The 20267-nt window shown below is 47.6% G+C and overlaps 1 protein-coding gene and 1 long non-coding RNA gene across 4 annotated transcripts in view; one reads left to right on the top strand and one right to left on the bottom strand.

Annotated features, from left to right (window-relative positions):
• arhgef10la (Rho guanine nucleotide exchange factor (GEF) 10-like a) overlaps positions 1 to 20267 on the bottom strand; it is a 62068-nt gene that overhangs the window by 2621 nt on the left and 39180 nt on the right. For all 3 annotated transcript variants that reach the window (XR_005097953.1, XM_037251392.1, XM_037251393.1), the window contains 7 exons: positions 18974 to 19095; positions 12029 to 12115; positions 7953 to 8170; positions 7437 to 7594; positions 5563 to 5705; positions 2155 to 2326; positions 160 to 282 (listed from right to left, as the gene is read on the bottom strand). Coding sequence is in view for 2 of the 3 variants with exons in the window: in XM_037251392.1 (XP_037107287.1) it covers positions 160 to 282; positions 2155 to 2326; positions 5563 to 5705; positions 7437 to 7594; positions 7953 to 8170; positions 12029 to 12115; positions 18974 to 19095 (1023 nt within the window). In the remaining variant the exon portion in view is untranslated. The remainder of the gene's footprint in view (positions 1 to 159; positions 283 to 2154; positions 2327 to 5562; positions 5706 to 7436; positions 7595 to 7952; positions 8171 to 12028; positions 12116 to 18973; positions 19096 to 20267) is intronic.
• LOC119122809 lies at positions 8854 to 19636 on the top strand. The gene is made up of 3 exons (XR_005097954.1): positions 8854 to 9854; positions 11502 to 11586; positions 19532 to 19636. It is a non-coding gene; the product is annotated as an uncharacterized LOC119122809 (long non-coding RNA).

Below are 20267 nucleotides of genomic sequence, written 5' to 3'. Positions count from 1 at the left end.
TCGAATGAGGAGGCGTACTGCTTGTTATTTGAAAAATGCCCCGTCGCTGTATTATGGCAACGAGTGTTTTGGAAATACCCTGTTAGCTGGACAATAATGTGTTACAACATGTCATCTTGGGATCGGCCTCTTCTTGTGAAGCAATAGATTGGCAATGACCTGTTATTTTTGGTATTCCCTCCAGTTTGGGAACCGGCAGGGTGACGATGAGGCCTCGGGCGGTGCCGACCCACAAGAGTCCTCGACAGATGAGCAGGCTGGTGACTCGCATGTTCTCCTGACCTGGAACATCAAAAGCAGGAAAGCAAAGATGAAAAACAAACGCAACGGGGTGCACCTTGCTCCGTCCGCTGTGTCCTTGTGATTCAAACCGGATTCATCCGCAATAAATGACATCAAATTATTTCTACAAAACGGATCCAAATACAAACAATGGAGCCGACAAAGGGATTGCTTTGCAATAGCATGGGCAGCAAAGCTGAGGCCAAGCATTTGAAATGACATCATCAAATGTATGAGTCAAGGCATTTTACACAACAGTATGCACCAGATTCAATTTATTCAAAGTACTCGAAGCTCTCCAATCGACAATGAAAAGGTTTGTGTTGGTTCCGGGCTCAAGTGGCAACTGCATCATCGCATGAGCATTTGTCTGATGTCTGCGTGTGTTCTGCTGCTCAACAAGATAATAGCGTACTCTAACTCTATTATTATCTGCACGCTTTCAGGCAGCTAACAAAGGGCTGAAAAATATAGTTGCTACACGTTTTATTTTCAGCACTTCCTCCCGTCGGCTCCCATCGGGGCTTGGTTAGCTATCGATAGCGACGTCGGGCGTAATGCCTGTAATTGAACCGCAGCGAGGCTCGGATGACACTTTACATTTGTGAACATTTTTAGCGGCTCGCTCACAACATCGCTGTTCCTGCAAATGACAGAGCACTTGTTTGTCAAGCTAGCGGAGCCTCAGGACGTCTCCCTGTCATAAAAAGAAATAAAGTGGAAGGAAGAGGCAGAAGGTTCATCAGGGGCAATGCGACAGAGTCCTTGATTAATAAGACGGTGAATGTTCAAATGTGACTTAAAAACATTCTCTGCGCTCTAAGAAATATTTGAAAAATTGCTAAGAGTGCAAGAGTTGCCGTGCCGAATATGTAATCTCGGCACGTAGACAATTGTCATTAGCCGACTTCAAGTTTGCTGTTGTTGCTATTCGCCACTTCTTGCCGCAACAACGGGCAAACTTTGCCATAAATATTTCATGGGTGAGGACCAGAGAAGGCACGCGGCGGGCTACGTGTGGCATCTTAAATGGACCGCAGCCAAAGAAAGGCTGGGAGCGGGAGGGCGAGCGGCACTGGGGTTGCCGAGAGGATTTACGGCCCGGCGGATGAGATGAAACGAGCCGACGGGAAAAAAGTAGGACAAACACGGAGCATCGCATTAACTCAAAGGAGGCGCGTGTTTGGAGATATAAGCAGCGGCGCACGGGAGGCGTGGATGCGTTCGGCAGGTGTTTGCACCGACGCCCCCGAGGAAGCCCTTGCATCGGAGCTGCTGTTTCGTCTCCCCGGTGACTCTTTCATTCATATTAATCCCCCGGCTTTCACCCCCCGCGGCTGCGCCGTGTCCCGGCTGCTTATTTATTCATGTCGCTCCCCCACGTGTAGGCGCAAAAGGGGCGACTTGAACGAGATGAGAATAAGAAAAGGGGGGCTTTTGGTACCTGGACCCTCAGTAGTTGTGCCATCAAATTCAAATCAATATTTAGCCTACATGACAAAAACATTTAAATAAAATCCACCATACGTACGCAAGATGTTAATTCCGAAACGGATCGCGTGGTGATTACCTACAGACGTGTTTTGCTAGTTGAGGTTGCCCATCGCATGAAAAATGGTGACGTTCTTGTCAGGCCAATTTGAAATCAAATTGGTTCAAGCAACAGATCCGTTCCTCAAATCTTCCACGAACATGAGAAGAGCCATGGATGATGGATTTTCTTTCCAATTTTAGAGCTTTTAAGCGCATCTGTTGATATTGCAGAAGAAATGATCCTAATTGACTGAGTGCTTTTGTCTCCTCATATAAGAGAGTATCTTTCAAGAGGACGAGAGGAGTCGTGAGCGAAGGTGAACGGCCGCATCTACTTACTGGTGTTGAGCAACGCGGAGCGCGTGGAGATGTTCATCTCCTGCAGCAGCTCCAAGGTCTCGGTGTGAAAGAGACGGATGGACGAGCCCTCGGAGAACGCCATCCACACGCCCCCGCCGGCCCGCGCCACGTGTGCCACGCTAACCATCGGGTCGGGATGAACCTCCACTTTCTGTAGCACACAGAAGTACTGTTAGAGAAAGAAACAAGTAGAGCTTCACCCATGTGTGTCGGTAGCAATCCCAAAGAGTTCCGAGAAGCAACAAGCACAGGGCACTTGAAAATGCCCCGATCAGCCCTGAAATGGCCCTTTCAAACCAAAGTGCCTCTTGAGATGTCTTTCTTCTTTTGTGTGGGTCTACTCACAGTAAAATAAATGGCCATTGAATTTCATGTTGCTTGATGAAAATGGTTCCCAGGGCTAAATTCTTGGGGAAAAAAAAAACGAGAATAAGTGTGTCTTCCAACCAAAGTGGTCGAATTGCCGTGTCTTCTACTTGTGATGGCTATTCCCACTAAACTTCATGTTGTCAACTCGCTCCCGAGGCAAAAATCTCGAGGCAAAGTTTGTCCTTGAAGGACTTTTGGAACTGCCTTAACATAAGCATGTCGTCTTCTTCAAAGCAAAATATGAAACTTTCTGTTCCTTCTCTAGCCCTGCTGTTGATGGACATGCCTACAAATGACTTTTGGGGCAGAATTTTCCCTCCAAAATCTTGAGTGTAAGTTTGCCTTTGAAAGACCCTGAAATGGCTGCCCTGAAGCAAAACGGCAGACCTTTTCTGGCATGGCTTCTTTTTGAGAAGTGCATATAATAAATTGGAGGGGGGACTATTCCAGGTTTTCTGTCCACAATCATGATCATGATGACACGAACAGTGAGCCTGCGACTGAAGTTTGCCTTTCCATTCTTGCACATCCGAGGCCGACGGCATGTTTTTGCTTCATTTTCCCATCTTAGCTCCTCCGGCGCACAATCTCGGGGCGCCGGTGTTTAATGAGCAGCTCAAAAACAAACGCAATTATCCTTATCGCGGCAACACAAGCAGCCCTCGCGGTCGGCGGCGTGACGAGGCCCGCTGTGGGGTGTCATCTCGGCGGCCGCATGGCTGTCAGTGCGCAATTAAGGGGGTGAAAAGGAGCGAGGCGAGATGAGAACGCCGACATCACGTGCGTGCCGCGTCGACAGGGATTAGCACCTGTTTGGGCGCCCTTGCCGGCGGGCGCTTCTTTGTTTCAAACGCCAGCTTTGATGTGTTTTCTCTTCTAATTGGCTATTCGGCAGTAGGCGGCGGCTCGGCTCGACTCGGGCTGCAGCTCGTCCAAAAAAACCTTGAAGTGCGCCGTGGAGACGATCGCTCAACCAGAGCCTTGGAGATGAAGAAAACGACTGACGGTGACTCCCGCACGGAGCCATTGCAAGCCATTCGTAAAGACACGGGAAGCCGTCATTCTGCTGTCAACCGACTATTTGACACTCCCATTTGCGGTTGTCAGAGGGATTTTTTAAATGAAGCCCCCCCCCTCCGCCGGAAGCCAGTTTCAGGTGGCATTATGAAAAGTAGTAGGCACCCGCAAAAAAAAGTGTCTCAAGAGCCCATGCGCCAAAAAGACAGCAGCGAATTGTGTTCTGAAGCGGTCATTTTAGGTTCCTTTTGGCAATTTGCAAGGTTAGCCCCTAATTGGACTTATTTGTGTCGCCCAAATTGCTACCCTGCTATTTCGGTCAAAGCTCATCAGCAACTTCAAGCAGCACACAGCCACCACCCAAAACGCATTCAGCATTTCGAGTGAAACCGTTTGGAAGACAGACAAAAAGCTTGTGGCTTTTCTCCGTTGCCTGGCAACAGAAGCTGTGTGAACGGCAGCAGTTTGCCTCCACCGAAATGTCCCTACCGGTGAGATGGCTTTCAATAGATGCGGAGCGTGTCCAATGTGAAGTAATACGCCCGCGAGCTTTGCGCAGACGAGGTGGTCAGTCAAGGTTGACGGCGGCCACATGTCCCGCTCCCGCCATCCGTCAGAGGCGGCACCTCTAAACGCTGCGACCGCAGACGCGACAACGGGTCTGAACAGTTCATTAGTTCTCGGTCACGGCGGCTGACAAGGTGTCCTCCGCTAGGGATGAGTCAAGTAATGGGAAGAGGAAGGAACGAGGTGTGGCAGTCACTATTGATCAGAGGCGGAGCGGCGGTAGACGTTCTGCTTCGTTAGCGTTTTCTCACCGCAGAGTAGCCAAAGACCTCCGTGAGCGTGCGTGTTTGTACGGCTCAAAGGGAAGAAGCAGTCACTGGCCTGAGAAAATATTGTCTTTTGGAGAAAATCTAGCGCCAAGGCCAGTCCTGTTTTGCTAAGTGCAGAGCGTGCACGGGTGGCTTTGGCGGCAGTCCAGTTCTGAATGACTTCTTTCATTTCAAGGAAAATTTCAGCAAGCCATTTTGAGCTATGCTAGGCTATTCCGTTCATAACCTTGTATTTACATAATCCACTGAAGTTTGGATCCCGATATGACGGCTCCATCCAATAGATAGATAGATAGAGGACGGGAAATAAGCTTTAAGTCTGATGAAAGTTGGGGCAAATGTTTTTTAATCTACAAACCTTTCAGATTTCACTCAACGGGAAATGACGCACAATTCACTCAGCTTCCCAAATTATCCCGAGGTTCTTGGAGCTTACGACTGGGCATCTCCATACTTATGGCTGATGATTTACCCATGCCTGACACGTCACTCCATTGGTTTCCGGCTTTGTCAGCAATATCGCGTAGCCAATTGCACGCCAGTGCTGCACACGCACGTTGCAACCGCTCCCTTCGGAGGCCTCGTGCATAAGCGGCGTCAAATGAGACAAGCGTCGACGACCGGCAACATTGATGTCGACATCCGCGTGCGGAGGTGAAAAAAGTAAAGGTGATACGCGCCGGCGAGTCTCCGAGGCCCGTCGAATGATGCGTTTGACCGCCAATTCTGCCTGCCGCGAGGGCACATTAGTGAGGAAAACGAGGTTAGCTCAGGAGTAACTGGCGTTGACCCGTTGCGGCAGAGGAGAGACGTCAGCTCGGCTCATTAAGTCCTCGGCTTCGAGGAGGGCAACTTCATCCAACCTGTCGAACTCCATCCAGACCGTTCTTTGAACGGGCCTTTTGGGTCATTACCATATCGGAGGACCCGTGACAAAAGAACGTTTCACTCCAAGAAGAGCAAAGCAGCCCAAGGACAGGATTAAGCCTCCTTCACGTTTCCTATAATATCACCTCCTTTTTTTCCCCCTCATTAAATACAGTTTGGAGCTCATGAGACTTTCTAAAACGGAATTTATAGGACACTCCACCGATTCAAGCCTGTATGTTTAGAATATCACAGAAAAACTGACCAGAGCAACGAGATGAAAAAGTGCTTTGATTACCCGAGTGTTGAGGCTGCCAATGTCAACCACCGTGACCGAGTTGCCGCAGCTCGCCCACACCGAATCGTCCAGCACCAAGAGGGTCCGCACCGGATCTGAACCCAAGTTCACACTTCTCCCGGAATCGGGATCCCAGAGATCATCTGGAAAATAATATGCAAATCATAAATATGATGGGGCACAATCCATTGTGTGACACTGGTTGCCCCTCCCTGACAGACGCATTACTACTTTCCCATTAGCAAAGCTTTCGGCAGCTTCTTGTGGCGCAAAACATGCTAATAAATGAGTTGTGCCAAAATCAAATAGCTGAATTTGAACTCTGGCTCTGTCAATAAGCAAGACAAAGAAATCAGTGTGTACCAAAAAAAAAAATCAAGTCAAACTACTTCCCGTTTGGCAACGATCCAATCATATAAAGGGAGACTGTGGATCATTTCAGCTTCATGTTGCATTCATTAGTATCGCTTTTTAAATTTCATCTGTGCATGTAATGGATACAAGTTAGCAAGTTAACGAGCATCATATCTGCCAGCCAGTGTCCGGTGATTTCATGCTGAAGTGAGTTTTGTTAAGCAATGACGCACTGCCCTTTTAATTTTGTGGAATCAAGTATGTGAGAGCGCTTTCACTTTGATCCCCGTCTTGGTCGCCACCTCTCTGGCGTTTCGCTTGGCCACAAGCGAAGAAAGTGGACCTTTCCCTCCTTTGAGGATTAATCACGAGGCACGCTTTAGCTGCTGCCACCGAGGCGCCTGATGATAAATTGAATTACATAAGCGTTTCCGATGCAGCGCATCGATGAAGTCAAATTAGAGAGCGGGCCGCAACCGGCCATTTAATTAACATTTGGAGTTGTTTATTTCTGCCTTTCATTGCATTACAATGCCTTTTGACTCAAGCAGGTTAATTGCTTGGCGTGATGAAAAGGTCATTTTTGCCACCTTTAGTGAGGAAAAAAAAAATCCACTCAGAGAAGCGAAAGTGGCACATCGGCGAGCGAGCCTCGTCCACGTTTCAAAATAGCTGCGGTGTTCAATCTTAAGTTTGCCGTTTCACTATGGCGGGCTAATTGTGCGGCACGATGTAAAGGTCATTTTGCCCACTTGTGGGAAAAAAAAATAACTTATAGATATGATTGCGCAAAGCCCTCCAGTCGGCCATGAATCTTTAACAGAGGCGCCTCCCGAGTCTTGCGTCTTGCCTTTTGATAGGCAAAACTAAAAACATTCCATCCTCCATGTAATTAATCATCCTTGTTTTTGCTGGGGGGTGCAGCGGGGGCCTGTTTGCCACGATATCGCATTTCCAGGTATGGAGGAGATGTTGCTGCCGGGAGGGCGGGACGCCTTACTGCACCTGACATGTTTGGCGCATGCTGCTGTTTTTGCACTGACAAAAACAATGCAAAGGGAAAGGTGCTCTGCCGCTGATTTAGTCCGACGAGCCTCATTTGTGGCAGGTAACATACGAGCGGCAGATTCTAAAAAAAAAAAATGTGATGAAATTCTTTGGTTAATTTCCACGATGGAAGCTATCACAGGCTATGGGTTACTTCCAGTAGTTGTGTTGATTTCTATTGTCCCAGATGGCAGCCATCTGGCAAAAGTAGCGAGAGGAATTATGATCGATCGATGGGGCCGTTGAGGGTTTTTTTAGGACTGTGCATTAATTATCGTAGTGTAGTTTTATTTGTTTTGTGCCAGATGGCAGCTATCCTGAAGAACTAGCGAGAGGAGCGCTTGCATTAAAAATATGCTAGAGCAAGCTGGAGTGGCAACCTTTTGCTCATTCCGATTGCGCAATGTGGACACTATGCGTAGTAAGTGTCGAGCCGATCGACCGCGTTCAATTCATTGCCGAGGAAAGCTTACCGCTGTTTCTCCTGCCGTAAACCATCAAGGTGCCGTCACGCAGGCCCGCAAACAGGAAGCAAGGCGAGTGTTTCAGGCACAGCACCGGGCAGCCCCGAGGGGTGCTGAGGCTCAAGAGGCACTGAGCTGCAGTGTCCGCACTGCCGTACACCAGAATTCTGGAGAGCGACAAAGTCAGGTGGAGTGAGGAGGGAACAGTGTTAAAAGAACAGAAATCAAAGGTAGTCGTGTAAGGTGCATCGCCTCTATCAACAGGACGAAAGCGGAACTGCATTGCGCGACACGTTTACGATCGCTAGCCTCCTCGGTGTTATTCCGTAAGTGAATATACAGCAGGGGCGTGCAATCAATTTCCAAAAGCGAGAAAATAAAACACTAACCTTAATCGTGTTTAGGGCTGCGGCTATTGAATATTTTACGTATTCTTCCGATCACTCCGCCGATTAATCGTATAAAAATAGATTTAGCATGATTAAACAACAATGGCAATAAGTGCGCATGAATTTGTCATCTCACCGTCCGTCATCCAATCCGACACAGATGCTGGCGCCGTTCCCTGACGGGACTTTGTGAGCCATGACCTCCGCCTCCTCAGCGGGAGATGCTTCGGGCACGTATTCCAGACAACGGACGGCGGAGCCCACTTGCAGACTCTTGACGGCCCTCGGCACGGGCCGGTTGAGGGAGAATATCTCAATCTGGCCCTGAGAGGCTTCCTCCCCACCGGAGGCCACCTGCGGGGAGAAAAGAGCCTGCTTGAAAATGATCTAGTTTTGAGACACTCCAGTAAAAAGGAAAAGAAGTTGTTTCATGTGGACCTCACAAAAATTGAAGTGAAGATGAAATCTGTGAGTGGTGGCATGAAAATAAAGAGTTATTTAGTTATTATACAGTTCATGCTACTTATGTTGACAGTGTTATTCAATAATGTTCAAATAAGAGTGTTCAAGCACAACGTATATCCACTGTTTATCGGTCAATATATCAGTAAGCAGAATCGGTATCACCTTAAAAAAAACATGAGAAATAATCCAGGAGGAAAAAAATAATAATTACTCTTAGAATGTTAGCAGTCAATTTTCAAAATGTATTTTGCTGCTTTGGTGGGAATGGTGTGTGTTTGATTGGACGGCCTTCGCCAGTTTAAAGAAAGCAAAAATACCTGCAAATCAATTTTGAGTTTGTCATTTACAGCTGCCGGCTGCTCACGTTGAATGTTAAACACGTGATCACTGAATACATTCACAAAGTCGTCTTTTTCACCGTGGGAGAAAAAGCTCGAGTGAGCTCTGAAAAAGGATCGGCGTTGCTTAGCAAGTTTGTAAGGTCAAGAAAGAATTGATCGCTGGAGGTTTTTTTTTCACAACTTCTGCTGACATTTGGAAGTTTGATGGTCAAGACGGTGTTGGTGTTAGATCAAGGTTGCGCGGTCATTCTAATCAAAACTGTAAACCGTGAGGGAGGGGCTCTTGCACGTGCATTGTAAAACGGCTGTTGAATTTTTCCGCAGTATTCTCAAATGCTGAAAGATTTCGAGGCCACCGACGCAAACTGCGCCATCTCTTGGGACCTGGAAGTCCACGTGACGACGTCCGTATCGCATTTAGGAATCTTTCCTGCGCGACGCCTCGGCTCGCACGGAAACGCGAGTGAGCCCTTCTCGACGGGGGAAAAGCCAAGATTTGTTCCCCCGCCTAAATCACATCACGCCATGGCGACAGGAGCTAAATATAGTCTTTAGCCCCTCTCTTGCACACTCACCCTTATTTGCATGCAATCATTTGTTTGATTTGTATCAGCGTGCAGGATGTGGACAGGAGAGATCCCGTGGGCCCTGGAGGATGAGCCAGAACAAATAATGCTCTGTTGAACAGGCCGGGAAGAAGATAGCGAGGACTTATCTCGCCGCGAGGGGCTCAAGAAAAAGATGGTTTCAAGTAGCGTCTCTCCACCTACACGCTCCTTCTGCCTGCTCGCCCGCCTCGCAAATTCACACGCTCACGTTTCCCCCCCTCGTGACAGCCGGCGCCACGTTCCTGGCAAAGCGCTCGCCACTCGTTTAGGGAAACTAGCGATGTGGAGTCATGATCTGGAGCCCGTCCCGCTCGCCGCTCGAGGGGGAGGGAGGCGCTTCCCAGATGCTTTGCCAGCTTTAATTAGATTGCTTTGGAGAGCAGGGCGGGCGACGGAGGCGCACGAGAGAGCCGGAGACGAGGGTCACCAGTCGTCGTCTGAAGCTTTTTGGCCTCGCCGGCGCTCAATCAACACACACTAATGCAAATAGAAAATAAAACGATACTGAGGGAGAAAATATGCACGACTCGCAGGGGATTGGGGCGCAGACTCAAAAAGGTTTCATCCTGAGAGGCCACCAGATGGCGCTAAAGCAATGCTGACGTTTGCAACGACAGCAAATAGGTGAGCTTTCCAACAATCAAAGAAGAAAAGGAGACTTTGCAAATGCTGAAAATATGCGAGGGTTACTTGCGATGCATTTGAATGATTGTTACAAGTTTGAACTGCTACTTCTTAAAAAAAGATTAAAAACAGCATACTGCATCATATTATGGAAAAATATAAATCATGACAATAGTACACTTCGTAATATAACAAAATCGAGAGGGTTCTTTTTAAAACATTATGTACAAAAAAAATATCATTGCTACCATGTTGAGCTCCTCCGGGAGTAGCAAATATTCTGGCACACACACAATGCCACTTAAGCCACGTTGATCACAAACGAGGCTTCATTTTAAAGCCAAATAGGCGGACCTCCTGACGTAAGGCACTTTTAACCAATGAGAAGCCATAAAAAATATTTTTTAAAAAAGCAAGGACAACCGCCTTGGTTATGTGTTCCGATGCCTCCGTTGCACGGTGAGATGACGGCGGGAGATGTGTGCTAAAGAGTGGCGGCGGTGTTCAAGGCCGCGGGCTGCCTGCACGCCGCGTGCTTCGCTAGTCACAAAGGGAAGCCACAGTGTGGCATTAGGAAAAGCGTTGTGCCCATTAACAGCTGCTTCAGCGAGTCTATCAGCTTGGCAAATTACAAAGAGAGGGTGCCGTGTGGCATCTCATTAGCCCAACAGCATGATTGCTCGCGTCATTTTCCCGCGAAACAAAAAACAGACTACAAAAGTCCGGTTGCCTCCGTTCAACCTGTGACCTAGAGGACTCAGCATCGACACGGACATGAAGGGAAAAAAACACACATTGGTATTCTTTGTATTGTCAGTAAGTTAAGATAAGTTTTTCAGCAAATAGCTGTGTCCGTGTCCACATACAAAAAAAACAAAATCTATCAGTGAGTATTTTAAAACACATGGGGTGCAAAGTATAGTTGAGTAAACGTCAATATTGATCGATCTGCAAATCGTCCTCGACAAGCCAAGCCAAACGAGGCAGCAACTCCCAGCAGAGCCGAGATGGAAAAAGCTCCCGATTGGACGTTCAGGGCTTCATTCATATTGCTCTTTGATTTTTTTTGCCGGCCGGCGCGAGCGAGCCTTTGGAGTTATTGAGTGTCAAGGCGACACGCATGAGAGTCAGCACATCCCCAAAGTGGCCTGGTTAGAGATGGCTCGGGAAAATAACGCCTGTTTAGGGAAATCACGCGGCTGGGAAGTGTGAGCACACATTGCGCTTGTCTTTCAGGCCGGGAGAGGTTCAGGACCTGCCAAAACCCGGCTGGCCATTTTTTAGGGACATGATAAAATTCTGTCGAATGTGGTTATTCTTGTCTTGTATTTCCATACCCATTTCAAATATTTTCCGTCCATTTTTCTAAGTTTCAAATTATATTTGAGTTATTTCGTTCACGGGGTAACTTGACGTGAGCGTGTGTGTCTTTATCCTTGTAAAAGTGGCATCACTGTTTTGAATGAATGATGGCACATAAGCCATCAAAGTGAGGACACTGTTTGCTCATGGCCTGCCTACGCCAGCTTTTGCCACTTCCTGGGCCAAGAGAGGATTACCTGATCAGCTGCCCACCACAAGCATTCCAAAAATAAATACTGCATTATCTCCTTCTTTCCCTTTGTTAGCCTTTCTTCTTCTTTCCAGGCAGCTGCAGCTCAACTCCCACAAGTCGGCCTGCGTTGTGATGTGGGCCGGCATGCGCTTGGAAAAAGACTCCGCAGCACATACGGTAGCTACAACTTTCATTCATGTTATCCCAACTCAGTTTCCTAGCAACATCTGCCTGCTCTTTGTATTTGGGCTACACGCTTGCGTTTTGACTCGCGCCCTTACAATGTTACGTGAGCACACCAAACATCTTGTTCTCGTATTTCAATGAATGCAGATGCCATTAATCTGTTCCAGCAGGGTGAGCGATGGCCCGTTTTGGTAGAAATTGATACGCGTCATCCTTACGTCAGGCACCTTGGCACTACTTTTGGAGTTCTAGTCTTCAAACGTGAATGCAAATGAGAAGAACATAGAGAATCGTTTCAAAAGTAATGGCGGTAGGGTTAAAGTGGAAACGATTATGGAAAACAGTAGAAAGTGGATTCCTTTATCTTCTCATTGATTCTTGGTACTGTTGTGGAGTGTATACGGGTGCCCGCGCGTGTGTGCGCATTACTCACCCAGAGGAAGCCTTGAGGTAAGGATGTGCTGGCTGCTGAGAAGCCCAACACTGCACAGTGAGCAGGATTGTGGATGGCAGCTTCAAGCTACAGGAGACAAAATCAATATTGATTTCTCATACATCACTTCGCCACTGTTTTTCCCCCCTTATTTTTTCCTCCTTCCTTCTTGTTTCCAAGCTGTCTCGCCGCATTTTATCAAAGCGACACGCACATTGGCGCCGGCTCTGACACTTTCCGCAAATTCGATTTGGTTCAAAGCTTCAGATGGGCCTTTGCTAAGGACTTTGTTATTCTGTGAGTGACTGATGACACTCCAGCCTCGTTGGAGGGCAACCACACGTGGAAGTGACATCAAAACTGGCAGCGGGTCACACGATCACAAGAGTACAAGACAGTAGGGGGCGATATCTCGATTCCACTTTAAAAGTCGACAGAAAGACCACCAGGCTGCCAAGCTCGGTAGTACAGTCATCCCTCGCTACTTCGCAGTTCGTTTATCATGGCCTCAGTACATGGCGGGTTTTTATGAAAACAAATATTGTGGATATATTGGTGCATCGCGGCTTTTTCTGGCGTCACTTGGAGCGCGAGGCTTTTTCTGCCCATATGACTTTACAGCACACTATTGGCCGGTCGGTAGGAGACCAATGGGAACATGTTGATCTGTATCCTTGCCGATGATTGGCTTAGAGCTGAAAGAGTAGCTCTAACCAGGCTTTATCTCAATCTCCTGCTACATATCCAATCCTCCACTTTGCTTGTGTCAGCAAAATCAGCAGCATCTCTGATTCGCGCTTCATTTTGTTGTCACAAACGAGGCAGGACAAGCAAATGCAACATAGGCTCTTAATTTGGGGAACGTTTGAAGGAAACTTTTTTTTCCTGACCTCCTCTGAGCTTAGGACACACAAACACACACTGATGCAAGCATCGGTGCCATAGAAGCAAACGAGTAGTAGTAAAGAATGTACGAAATTTTGTCAAAACGCGCCTTCTGCCATCTAGTGGGAGAGCATGTAATTGTTCGGCCGGTCACTCTTATGTCGCTGGCATCGATAGATGAGTAACAACACATCATTTGCAGTACAGCGACCCCCCGCACAAATGTTCACGTTTTGCTGCCGGGCTTGGCTGCTTACATGGCAAATACTGGGGAATCCCTGTAAACAATCGAGTCGGCGGCTAATCTTGACCTTCGATTGAAAAGCTATGAAAAAACTCTATCTGCACTGGGCTGATTCTTGTGATTTTCAAGTGTGACTGTCAAACGTGGGCCATGCAACAGGCAGTGCGGCTAATCGGCGGACGAGCGGGGGGGATTGGGAGGTGTCCGCCTTTCGCTGTCACCGGTCAGCATCAATCACAGGTGATTTATTGTCCCCGGCAAACAGGGTCCGCCCCCTTTTCTCTTCTCCAGGGTATGTTTGTAAACAAAAAAGGTCAACGGCTGCTGTTTTCTCCATCCATTACGTCCAACAACACCCCCGCCCCTCCCAACCAGCAGCACATCATGACTGCCTGTCTCCATCATTAAACACAAGTGGACTTTACTCCTCCCTCCGGAAAACTTTTTCAACCTCTCCCCTTCTGCTCGTACTGCAGCACATCACAAGAAAGGACGTTTTTTCTTTAGTTGATTAATTACCAGCCATAGCAGTGGACCATATGGAGTTTGGGGGCACGAGAGCGACACTGCTGGGAACCGGACCAACGCCTTCCACTGGAGTTTTATCAGCCACGTGAGAATGGCAAATAATTTTCCAAAGCTCAAATTGCTTTGTTATGTTAGTAGTCTCCGGCGTATGTGTGCTGAAAATTGTGTGACTAGACTTTTTAATCTGTCATTACAAGGCAATGACTTGATGGATGGAGGGGAACATGAGAGCAAACGTAACAAAAAGACAAGTTTTGTGCTCGAGGACCAAATTTGGGGTTGCCCTGCAGCACCACTGCTGCTACTCAAAGGTCAGGTGTGCTACCTTGCTCATTTGAACTGCAAGCTGATTTCTGTCACAAAATATTTATTTGGTACCATTTTGTGCCATCTTTTGCCCACAAAAAAAAACGAGGGAAGTTTGTTTACTGTTTTAAAAAGAATCGCACCCGAGCTTTTAGTAAGCTAATTGTCTCATTTATTGACCTGTGTTTGAAGCAAAAAGCAATCCCACCTGGCAATGGGCACGCCAGAACGTACAAAAAGGGGGCTGAAGCAGGCAGGTGAGCTAATTATTTGTCAATGTGACGAGAGGGCAGCCCCGCACGTGCCAATGAGCCGAGACCCCACGGTTTTGCCCTGCCCGTTACCCTGGGAGGGCGTCGGCCCATATGCTGGAGACAGGTGCTTTGCAGAGGAGCTTCTCAGGGAGATGAATGTCTATGATTAGATTCATTGCTGCGAGCCAGAATATCCATTCATCCATCCCGCCATTCGTTTTCTATAGTGCTTGTCCTTAGTATTAGGCTCGTGGCTCAGCTAGAGTTTATCTCAGCTGAATTATGGCAAAAGAACACCCAAACGGTCGTCAGTCCGTGGCAGGGACCATGAGGACAAACAAGCGTCCTCATATTCAGACTGACGAACGATTCTTCAAGCTCCTCAAGAATGCAACAAATGTGTTTATAATGTGGTTTTTTTTTTTTAATAAAAAACAGAGAGTAGACAATGAAAGGAAAATGTCATTTCTTCAATTGTGAACGATGCACGATGGGCAACGGGTCCTTCCTTCCCACTGCGCGTTGCTGGCATAGCGTGACCAACAACTTTTGTGGTAATTACAAAAACATTGTGGGAGCAATTAAGTCCAATTTTATCATTTAGCATAGCACACCTGATGGCCCGCTAATGAGCGGCAACTCGGTGGTCGCATTAGAAGTTCCACTGGAGCATACCGATGCGTTTTGTTGCCTTTTTTTTTTTTTTTTTTGTATAATCCGTTCGCCTCACAGACAGCAAATGCACACACAGCTGACAGTCGTCACGCTGGGCCGGCAAATTGTTGTTTGCTCATTACGGTATGACCGATACGTGAAGCTCCCTAATGAAGCTCACGCAGCAGGGCGGGGCGGCCAGCAGCAAGGTTGACGTTTGTGATTTGGTCATTTGGGGCGCGGACACCACCGCCACCTGCCCATTCAAATTTCGAGAAGGAAGCCCGATGGGGGCGGCTGTCAGCACCGAGACGGGCTGAAAAGCGTGCTAATGTCACTGGAGATGCCAACGAGGCCATTTTTATTGCCAGTAAATGTGATGCAAAATTTGCCACGCTGTCGCTATGCACATTCGGAGATTCCCATTTTCTGAAATACAACGTACACAGATGATTGTCTTTGTTTTGTGCCTGCCTACAGCACTCTGCTCTCTCCGGCACAATGATGAATCCATCTTACAAAAGATGAAAATAGCCTACAATGAAGCTCTCAGACTCAAGACTTCCTTGAAGGCCTCGTTCCACATTGTTGCCTAATTAGGGGGCAGGAACGGCAGCAAATCATCATCTTTAGACCATTTACATGCCCCCCCTGCCCTCCCCTCTGGGTGGACAATTGATTTCGACGGGGAGTCTACTAACTCTCGGAGGCGCGGCTAAAATCGTCTCTGATCCAGTGTAATTGGCACGCTAAATGTCACGGCAACTGATGAAGTCCTCTGCACTCTACATGCAATTAAATAACTTTTTTTTGGGGGGGTGGGGGGGACTATTGGTGGGCTTTGGCTATTTACAACCTCCGTCCCAGAATAGAGGGGGTTCATTTCAGGGCGGAGAAAGTTGACATGATTCCAGTTTGCAGTTAAAGCGAGAAATTACAAAGGGGGTGAGGATGGAATGACTTCGTCATTAGAGCTGCCATCACAGTCGCAAATTAAAAATCCCAAATCCAATTCTTCATCCCTGCTCCAGCTGTTTAGTGAATTAATTAAAGATTGAGTTGCGCAGCGGGCTGTGATGACGTGACAATATTTGCATGATGATGGCAGTGGAGCTTCTTGGGATCTTTACTGATGCTCGTTTATTTCAACACACTGTAGGTTTCATGTCGGTCATGAAAATCTGGATTTCAAGTAAAGCCTTTGACTTTGCAGTTCGAATATGTTAACAGTACATCCATTGCTCCAAAAAAATAATCAGAAAAAGCCATTTTGACAGCGAAAACAATGTATCTAATTATTTACAAATTGCCCAAAATAGATGAACATCGTGTTGTATTCAGGTGCACTCGTGCTTATTTACTAGAAAGTTGAGCCTACCTAATCACAGGGGATTGGGACTGGCCCGGCCGATTAATAGCCAAAATTGGCATGGAATAAAATAGATTTAAAAAAATAACAAGAAAAATCCATCCGTTTTCATTTGTTTGATTGCCAATCGAAAATGGAAATGGTGAATGATAAACAAGGGGGACGTGAGCTAGAGTGCGGCGTATCAAAGATGAGGAAGGAGGAGGAGGAAGAAGAAGAAGCGGGCCAGCAGCTTCCTAATCCTGATGCAGCCCAAACCGGTTTGTCATTGAGCACTTGAAAGCGTACACGATGAACCCCCCCTCACACACACACCCTCCCGCACCCCGAGGTATTAGAGCAACGCCGTCATGGCGGGCCCGTCCTCGCCTAATGCCTCATAAACTGAATCGGGCGGGAGCGTGTGGGGAGAACATGAGCCTGCACTGCTTGTACACTCTGTGCAGCTTTGGATGGCTGAAATCTTTGAAGAGTTTCCAAGGCAGAGGAGGAGGCCAAGGAATTTGAAACTAGCAGCTTCCTCCAGTAAAAGCAGACATTTCTTCAAACTGGTGGAATCAAAAAGTGACAGCAAAAGAAAGAAAACCTCTTGGATGGGTTTATGATTTTACTGAGCGGACAAATTGTTGCCTTTGTGGAGCTTTTTCGCACTTTATTTGGTTTACTAGTCCACGGTAGTGTTTACCACCTGTGAGTTAGAATGCTCAAAATGAATGTTGGAGTGCATGCGGCACTCTTGCTAGTGCAGTCCATGCCGCAGTCATGTTCTTTGAAGGACCCCCCCCAAGCCCCAACCACCTCGGTCCCTCCGGACCCGTCTGCCAAAGATGTCTTCATCACTCAAAATGGCAGCGAGTGCAGAGAAAGCAAACGTGGACTAAAAAACAATCAGCGTGCGCCGGCTCTATTAGCGCCGATAACGCCGACGCAGTGCGAGAAAGTTTGCGAGCGAGGGAGGGGGAAAATGAAAAAGATAAACGGGGAGTCCGTCTGCTCGGGTCCCACTCAGCACCGCTGTGATAAGGTTTATCTGCGCTGGCAAACAAGTCGGCCCGGTCAGCCGCTCTGGTTGCGACCGTGCTGCTTCCCGTTGTGGGTCGCACATTTTTTTGTGCCATGGCTTCTTTGGAAAAGATTTGGGGCCACTTTGGCCTTTTAATCTCAAATGTTCTCCTTTGTCTTCTTATGTGAGTTTGCCTGCCAGGAGGCGCTGGACGCGGGGTGAAGAGGTGGGTGCGTCCCAAAGGTGAAGAAGCACACACAAAGATGGAGACGAGGTGGGACGGGTGGCGGGAAGGGAGAGGAAGGGGGGGGTCAGTGCTTCTGCTGCTGCTGAGTTAAGCCCCTAATCAGCGTCTCCTCTGCATGAAGGGCTTAGAGTCACTCCATTTAATGCCGGCTTCTCTTTAGTCAAAAATCGGAAAGTAATACTGCCGCTAACTTGCTGGCACACGGCCCCCCCTCCCTCCCGTCCGCCATGTTGACGTGCATATTGTGCAGCCTTGCAGCTGCACTCACGTGAGTCTGTTCACACACGGAACCATGGCTTCTTATCATACTCTCGACTTTGACTTTATATTAAACACTTGTCAAATTATTTAAACCCCCAATTTCTAAATATTAAGAATTACGTAGTACACTTGCGAGAAACTAGAAGAATTTTTCACTGCAGCAAAATTCCCACGCTTATGCTTGCAGACGACAAAATGTCGTTTGTTTGCAGTGGACTTTTGGACGCTGATCTGTTGCCATGGTAACAAAACCTGCACTCACTATTGGCCACCCCAGATTGAAACTCAGAAACTAAAGCTGTGAGGCAGACATGCCAACCACTTGTCCAATGCACTGACAAAGCAGCAGTGAGCCATGAGTGGATTAACTTTACTTCTGAGCTCCTAATTGAACTGCAAAATGGAATTTGGCCAGTGGAGTTCGACGGCATAATTCCTTTTCAGTCATTTCCAAGTGAAAGAATGCCAAATCGTATCTTTACAAACAACATGCGAGTATCATCAGCCGGATGCATCTCGTAAGTTGACAGTTCGGCGCCGGCCTTTGCCGCCGGCGTGCTCAGGTGCTTCAGTTCTGAGAAGACGAGCGGAACCCCGCTAGAAACATATTAATTGGCTCATCGCCGCTGCTTGCAGTCAGGTGGAACGCACCTTGGTGGGAATATACGTCTGGGAGGTTCGGACTGATGCCTCACCTACCTCATCTAACCTTGGCCTCCCGCTCTGCGGTGAGGCGAGCAGCAGACGGCCGGCGTAGAGCTCTTAATGGAACGATGAGACATTGATTTACGCTCGGATGTCCCGCAGCCATAAAGATAATTGTGTGATCACTTTAGAACATTCTTCTCAGCTAGCTGGAGTAATTTGACCACCTGCCTGGCCTCATCCGCTATCAGCCGCCGACTTCCAGCATAACCGCATTAGACGGCTTGACAACGTGCTCTGAAATATCACTTTCCAGGGCCCCACAAAGTCATTACAAAGCATTTTGACGAATTTACGGAAGCACTCCCACAACTGTGCCTGTGGTCTTGTCCGATCTATGCGTCCTGACAGCGTGCATTACGAGTGCTGGACTCAAGTCACATGACTAGACTGGAGTCAGACTTCAACTAGTTCAATCTTGTGCATTCTATACACAGAGATTTTGTCAAATAGTAAAAAACATTGACGAGTGGAGGTTATTTGACTTACCTTCCTCTCGGTGGACTTGGTAGCAAAAACGGGCATGTGACAAGCCAGAAGCGGACACCAAAAGGGTGTTGTCGTCTTGTCCTCGTGCTCGCCATACAGCCAGCCGGGAGAATTTTCCTCGCCTGAAAAATGCAAAGAAGACCAAAGTTAAAGTGGGAGTGCTTAAAAATCAAAGGATGCCAGAGCCACTTGGAAATTCTTTCCCCTCTTAACTGGTTACCGTATTTTCACATAAATTACAGAATGGACACTTGTTAAGATCAGAGGGATTAGCAACTGAGAAAGCAATTTGGAGGAACATCCCCGTGTTAAAGGGGAAGTCAGCCTGAAAATATGCTTCGTCATCAAATGTTCTGTGCAGGCCGACTAGTAGAAAGCCAATATTCGGATTCATGTTTTGTTTGTGGAATAAGAATTTAACAGTCAAAAGCCACCATCTCAAGAGGCGGCCATTTTGTCACTTGCTGTCGACTGCAATGGTGTTTCCTTTAATTTATACCATTTTGGCACGTTCCACTTTATTTGGTGCTTCGTATTGTTTGTGTCTGACTTTTTCAGGATGGGCCCACTGAGATTTTGGAAGTCAGGCTTCAGGTGGAGATCAGTCAAGTCATCTTTCCTCCCTCAGCGTACTATAGGAGCTGGTTCTCCTCTCATCCATGAGTTTTGGGATGAAAAGACAGCTTTGGAGCATCCGCGGTGTCGTGAAGCCAGCCGCAACTCACAAGACGAGAGGAAGGCGGCGGCGGGCGGCAGCGAACACAAATTAGCCTTGACCTTCCATCTTCCCAACCCAGTAATGATGATGAATAACAGTAAACAACATTAACGAGCCCACACGCAACGGCAGGTGTCCAGTCGACGTCGTACATGGAAGATTTGTTGTTGTGTTTTTTTTTTTAAAGAAGAAAGGCCACCTTGGTGCTTTTCTACTGTGATGTAACTTTTTCAAGACAAAAAGGGTCAAATACGTTCAAGGGGGGAAAAAAATGAAAGAAAAACACCAAAAAGATTTTAGTTTACTGCTACTTAAGAACGTACAGCGCAAAGAACATGAGCCGTGTGCACCCGTGGACATTATAGTAAGGAAGCGTCAATGCTATTTCTCGTCAACATATTTGCTTCACAAGGCGACTGCATGGAACGATTGCGCGCACGCACACATCATTGTGATGAGCATAGATTTGCCATAAAGACGGCCTTAATGTCAGCTGCCTGGTGGTAATTACCGGACGCTTGCGTGACCTCGCGTGCCTTCAGAGCCATAACAACCAATCAGCAAGTCTGCCATCTA

This window comes from Syngnathus acus, chromosome 5 (genome assembly GCF_901709675.1).
Source record: "Syngnathus acus chromosome 5, fSynAcu1.2, whole genome shotgun sequence".
NCBI lineage: Eukaryota > Metazoa > Chordata > Actinopteri > Syngnathiformes > Syngnathidae > Syngnathus > Syngnathus acus.
Note: the sequence above shows the minus strand (reverse complement) of the source record. Positions and strands in the feature narration are given on the sequence as shown.